At 45.0% G+C, this 6,618-nt stretch overlaps 1 protein-coding gene across 1 annotated transcript; it reads left to right on the plus strand.

Moving 5' to 3' along the window:
• The first annotated feature begins 511 nt into the window (after window positions 1-511).
• Window positions 512-6,320, plus strand: LOC132388843 (zinc finger protein 239-like). Its single transcript, XM_059961266.1, has 2 exons — window positions 512-545; window positions 2,893-6,320. The coding sequence occupies exon 2, from the start codon at window positions 3,274-3,276 to the stop codon at window positions 4,447-4,449; it is 1,176 nt and encodes a 391-aa protein (XP_059817249.1). The 5' UTR covers window positions 512-545; window positions 2,893-3,273; the 3' UTR covers window positions 4,450-6,320.
• Window positions 6,321-6,618: the final 298 nt, after the last annotated feature.

The raw sequence follows: 6,618 nt of genomic DNA on the forward strand, positions 1-6,618 counted from the left end.
TTACAAAAGTAACATTTGGAAACTGGTTGACCGGAAAAATTGGTGGTTAATTTCTGCAAAATACTGCTGGAAATCAACAAATCAGGCAGCAAATGTAGAGAGGAATAAAAAGACAACGTTTACACTGAGCCTCTTCAGCATGCCTACACTGTGTACTCCGCTGCTTAGTTGCTGACTGAACTGCAGAGTTCCTCCAGAATTTTGTGTGTGTGCGTCTCTGTATTTCCAGCAACTGCAGAATATCCTGTGTTTTATACCTGCGTTTTACTTTGCCATTAGCTACACGTTGAAATTGAGTGTATTGTTTCTGGAAGCCGCTTTCTGCGTTAAAACAGCTGCAGATTTCTCTATACACACGCGAAAAAAACTGAGGTATGGACATTGATCCGCTGCTTGCAGAAATCTTTAATGGCACCCACATTACCCAAAAGGTCCTGCGTTTATAAATTTTGACCAGCTTTGAAGCACCGATGAAATGCGCAGGCGTCAGGGCTGTGACGTCTCCGAATGTCACGCATGCGCACAGTACACAGAAGGCCCTGCAGGTAAGAGCGATTGTCAGTCTTTCTATCTTAAACACCAATTTCAGGGCAATTCCTGTGAACTTCGAAAACCGTGACCCGCAATCGCAGGACAGCCCTGCCCTCTTCCCTCTCTTTCAGCCCCACGATCCGTACACGGGCCCCGGGGAGCTTCCGGCTGATGAGGGAATGGGAACCGATGGATCTCTCAGACAGAGCTGAGTTCCAGCTATCTAAATGCAAGGATTAGGAACTCCGAGAAAGGGAACAAAATCTTTTACATCACCAGTTGAGAAAATCACCTTTGTTCTACCTCCAATCACTAACAAGAGAAAATCTGCAGATGCTGGAATTCCAAACAACACGCACACAATGCCGGCGGAATTCAGCATTAGTACTCTTTTCCATAGATGCTGCCTGGCCTGCTGATTTCCTCCAGCAATTTGTGTGTGTTGCTTGTTCCTCCTCCTTTTGTTCAGGTCTTTTCAACCCGTGACGACATGTTTTGTCCCATTCTCTCTGGGTACATAATGATATCAAACACCCTTGCCCTGGGAAACAAGCAACTTTCACATCACAAATGTGCCAGACTCCAATGAGACAGACTACTGCGCTTCTCTTCATATTCATTGGCATTGCCATCACTGAGTTCATCACCATCAGTCACCTGGGGGAGAGTTCAGGGGAAATATTTATGTAGAATGCAGAAACTGGTGACACCTGTGTGCATGTGGTGGTGCTAAAGTTGCTGGAGAATTTACAAGTGGGAAGCAGTGGAGTGATATTTTGGAAATCTGTCTTTTTAAAGTGTAATTTAGCTAGCAAACCACATATGGACAATGTGCAAAAGCTTTGGTGAGAAAATCCTTCATTAGCCGTTACAGGCCTGCTACATAGGTTGTGTGAGAGTGCAGATGAACTGGATGGAACCCAGAGGAGATCAAAGTTCCTATTGACAGTGAAAATTACATCTGAATCTGATTAAAATACACTGTGCACATGTCACTGGCTAAAAAGGCACAATACAAGCTTTACATGCACACTGGTCGTTACAAATTAGAGGGGACATTGGCGGGAAGGTGGGGAGACCTCCAGTGTCCCTGATGCCCTCACCTACATGATGTGCTTCCAGCTGCAGCTTATAGCCCTGAACTTTGGATCTTGAAATGGATGAATTCCGGATCATCCAGGAGTTGGAGGAGGTGATAGATATGACATGAAGAGAGCTGAGTTACACCCAAGGTGCAAGACACAGGCAACTGGGTGAGAGTCAAGAAGTGGAATGAGGTTAAATAGCCATCGCCGAGTACTCTTGTTGCCATCCCACACAACAACAGGTGGACACTTTAGAAACTGTTGGGGGGAATTGCCTAGCAGAGGAAAGTCAAAGGGGTGCTAGGGGATTGGTTAGTTAGGGGAACAGGACAAGAGGGGACTAATATCCTAGTAGTAAAGCTTAGTAATGTTGGGGGGTGGGGGGTGATGTGGTTAAAATAAGCTGTAGGGGGAATGGGAGCCAGAATGACAGAACAGATACTGGAGAGGGTGAATTGAATTGACTTTATTGAATACATACTTCATAAACATGAGGAGTAGAAATCTTTACGGTACATCTCCATCTAAATCTGCAAAGTGTAATATATAGTAATTTATAATAGATAGTGTGTACAGAGGACAGTCAATATAACATCGAAATGCAATTGTATCAGCATGAATTAATCAGTCTGATGGCCTGGTGGAAGATGATGTCCCAGAGCCTGTTGCTCCTTTTGCTGTGGTACCATTTCCTGGATGGTGGCAGCAGGAACAGTTTGTGGTTGTGGTGAATTTGTTCCCCGATATCCTTTGGGCCCTTTTTACACACCTGTCTGTGTAAGTGTACTGAATAGTGGGAAGTTCACATCTACTGATGAGCTGGGCTGTCCGCACCACTCTCTGCAGTTTCCTGCGATTAAGGGAGGTACAGTTCCCATACCAGGCAGCGATGCAGCCAGTCACAATGCTCTCAATTGTGTCCCTGTAGAAATTCCTCAGTGGCCCCATCTCAAAGTTCTAAATACTGTCTGAGGTGAAAGCTGTGCTGCTGTGCTCTTTTCACAACACAGCCGGTACGTACACACCATCTGAGATGCTTGGTGATGTTTACAGTTTGGAGATGGCAGAAGTGCCCTATTATTATAGAGACAGGAAGAGCATCAGTGAATTTAATGGTCATTCCAGATACCAGCACTCTGCCAAAGTACAAGATTATTTCTCTCTCCAACTTCAGTTGAACTTTACTGTGATGTCAGATCACACCTTGACAACTCAAGTGATTTCATCTGAAATGTTGTCCTTCACCCATTGATGGATTTTGTAAATCTTTTCACAGGTTAAAAATGACAAGGAATTTGTCTACGGGAATCTCAAACACAACATGCCAGTTTTGCTGTCTCTGTCCAGATATTTAAGAGAGGAGCAAGGGATTCACTCAATCATCCTTCCTGCTCAGACTGTGGGGAAGGATTCACTCAATCATCTGACCGACTGGTGTGCCCGTCATTTGCTGGGACACTGGGAATTGATTTAGACAGTCATTTCAACTGAAGGTACATCAGCAAGTTCACACAGGGCAAGGCCATTCATCTGTTCTGTGGTTGAGAAGGCATTCAGTTGGTCATACCACCTGTGGACACACTGGGCACTTCTCTCTAGGCAGAGGCTTGTCATCTGCTGAATTTTTGGGGAAGGATTCACTCGGTCATCTGACCTAATGGCTCACCAGCGCGTTCACACTAGGGAGCGGCCGTTCACCTGCTCAGTCTGTGGGAAGGGATTCACTAAATCATCTCACCTGCTGAGACACCAGTCAGTTCACACTGGAGAGAGGCCGTTCACCTGCTCAGACTGTGGTAAGGGGTACATTTGCTCATCCCAACTGAAGGTACATCAGCGAGTTCACACTGGGGAGAGGCCGTTCACCTGCTTAGACTGTGGGAAGGGATTCACTCAGTCATCCGACCTACTGGCACACCGGTCAGTTCATACTGGAGAGAGGCCATTCACCTGCTCAGAGTGTGGGAAGGGATTCACTTGCTCATCTCACCTACTGAGACACCAGTCAGTTCACACTGGAGAGAGGCCATTCACTTGCTCAGACTGTGGGAAGGGATTCACTTGCTCATCTCATCTACTGAGACACCAGTCAGTTCACACTGGAGAGCGCCCGTTCACCTGCTCAGACTGTGGGAAGGGGTTCACTTGCTCATCCGAGCTGAAGGTACATCAGCGAGTTCACACTGGGGAGAGGCCATTCACCTGTTCAAACTGCGGGAAGGCATTCAATCAGTCATCTGAACTGAAGGTACATCAGCGAATTCACACTGGTGAGAGGCCATTCACCTGTTCAGACTGTGGGAAGGGATTCACTTTCTCATACAAACTGAAGGTACATCAGCGAGGTCACACTGGGGAGCGGCCATTCATCTGCTCAGACTGTGGGAAGGGATTCACTTGCTCATCCCAACTGAAGGTACATCAGCGAATTCACACTGGGGAGCGGCCGTTCACCTGCTCAGAGTGTGGGAAGGGATTCACTCAGTCATCTGAACTGAAGGTACATCAGCGAGTTCACACTGGGGAGAGGCCATTCACCTGCTCAGTGTGTGGGAAGGGATTCACTCAATCATTTAAACTGAAGGTACATCAGAGAGTTCACACTGGAGAAAGACCATTCACTTGCTCAGACTGTGGGAAGGGATTCACTCAGTCATCCATCCTAATGGCTCACCAGCAAGTTCACAGTGGGGAGCAGCCATTCACCTGCTCAGACTGTGGAAAGGGATTCACTCGGTCATCCCAACTGAAGGTACATCAGAGAGTTCACACTAGAGAGAGGCGGTTCACCTGTCCAACTATGGGAAGGGATGCACTCAGTCATCCATCCTAATGGCACGCCAACGAGTTCACAGTGGGGAGCGGCCGTTCACCTGCTAAAACTGCAGGAAGGGATTCAATCAGTCATCTGAACTGAAGGTACATCAGCGAATTCACACTGGGGAGCGGCCATTCACCTGCTCAGACTGTGGAAAGGGATTCACTCAATCATCTGAACTGAAGGTACATCAGCGAGTTCACACTGGGGAGAGGCCGTTCACCTGTTCAGACTGTGGAAAGGGATTCACTCAATCATCTGAACTGAAGGTACATCAGAGAGTTCACACTGGAGAGAGGCCATTCACCTGCTCAGACTGTGGGAAGGGATTCACTCAGTCATCCATCTTAATGGCTCACCATTGAGTTCACAGTGGGGTGAGGCCGTTCACCTGCTGCGAATGTGGGAATGTATTCACTCAGTCATCTAAGCTCATGTAACTCTCGCTTCAGCTAGCAGCTTAATATACGGGGTGATAGCCCCCACCTCAGCCCGGTCAAAATTAAGAAATCTCGTTTGGGTGGATGCTGCTTGAGGTGTCCCCGTTACAAATTAGTATGCTGAAATAACAAACAGTAAACAATATGTGATTAAATGATTGAGCTTTATAATTCTTACTTTCACCATTGCATTAGTAAGGAAAATTTAAAAAAAAGAAAAAGTGCTCACTCTCTCCATTTGCATCTTCTCATGTCTCCCTGGCAAAAGACCATGAAAATCTCTCTCCCAGACTCACAAGAACAAACATTTCTGTCATTGGATAGTCCCGCACTCCAAAACCCTGTTATCTCGAGTCGTAACCTAAACATTGCTGTTACAGAGAAACCACTACCTCAGCAGTGAAACATTACAGAGAGGCCATTACATCAGCAGTGAAACCTTAGAGCATGTTATACTTGTGACACACTACCGGGTTCACACTGGGGAGAAAGTTTCAATAGGCTGCATGCTGGATATTTGTCCATCACCGTTGCTGAATGCAATTTCGACACTGTCTGTCGGTGCTGAACTCTGCAATTATTGCTGCTGCTCACCACACCCAGTTCTGTACCCTGGTCACTGGGCATGGGGGGAGTTTTTTCTGCTGCACATTCACCTTTAATGGAACTGGAATATTCTGGGTCTAAGACAAATAATTCAGTTCTATTTTGAATTCTGTCTTCAGTATTTAGGTTTCACACAACTAGTGTACAGTAGAGAGTCAACTCAAGCCAGCTGGACCCTGCCAGTGATTCAGTTCCATGACATTCCTTTTTAATCCTCCCCTGTTGTTCATATCTCACTCTCCCTGGGTGCTGAGATCCACCACTGGATCCATTGTCCAGTGGTGATGGATTCCAAACAAAAACCTCTCTGTGGTGAAGAGGATTCCTTTGAGTTTTCTGCAGAGTGAAGATGTCGAGGAGAAGGGAATCAGCAGCAGGGCATGGCAACGAATGACAGAGTAGTAACATTCAGAAGCTGATTGACACGAGAAAATCTTTTGTTTGTCTGACTGATGACAAACTATACCCATGGTGAGCTGCTCCACTGGTCGGGGAACCTGTGTGCATTGCGAAATGCTTTATCTATTGAGGGAGTTGTTTCTGCTTGTTTATCCTGTAATATTATATCTGGATGGTTATTACGGACTGTCCTATCTGAAATAATGTATTGATTAACGTATAGTTTTGTCAGCATCTCGTCTTCTTAGATTGTTGGGATGTCTCCCATGGAGGGTCATACTCATTCCACTGGTTAATGTTTTCTTCCAGAGTGATAATTCATTTTTCTGAGTTGGTCTCTCATTTAAGTATTCTGTTCTGTATTTCTCATCACGATTGCATATACACACATGGAGTGCTGAATCCAGTTCATTTTTGATTAAAACATATACTTAGAAGTTTTATCTGACTGTTGTGTGATTTTTTTTTTAATTTCATGTGTGTTATTTCTCTTCCTCCTTCTGTCCAAGGTAGTGTTAATCTAAGTGAGTTAGAGGGTAAATAGTATTTTCTAAAATTTTCTTATGTTCTTTATCTTCTAAATTTTACTGTTTGAAATAGGACCAAGATATTTTTATTTTAAAAAAGTCGACATTGGTATTGATGAAAGTGTTTATTGCCTGTGTTGTATTTGTTAATTATTGAGCTCTGTTTGGTTGTTTTTTTTTTAAAGCCTTGAACTAAATTTTGTCAAAGGTTT

Source organism: Hypanus sabinus, unplaced genomic scaffold (assembly GCF_030144855.1).
Source record: "Hypanus sabinus isolate sHypSab1 unplaced genomic scaffold, sHypSab1.hap1 scaffold_423, whole genome shotgun sequence".
NCBI classification, from domain to species: domain Eukaryota; kingdom Metazoa; phylum Chordata; class Chondrichthyes; order Myliobatiformes; family Dasyatidae; genus Hypanus; species Hypanus sabinus.

What these genes read in the sequence shown, in the direction of transcription:
- LOC132388843 (XM_059961266.1), top strand. Translation starts at nt 3,274, where the DNA reads ATGGCTCACCAGCGCGTTCACACTAGGGAGCGGCCGTTCACCTGCTCA.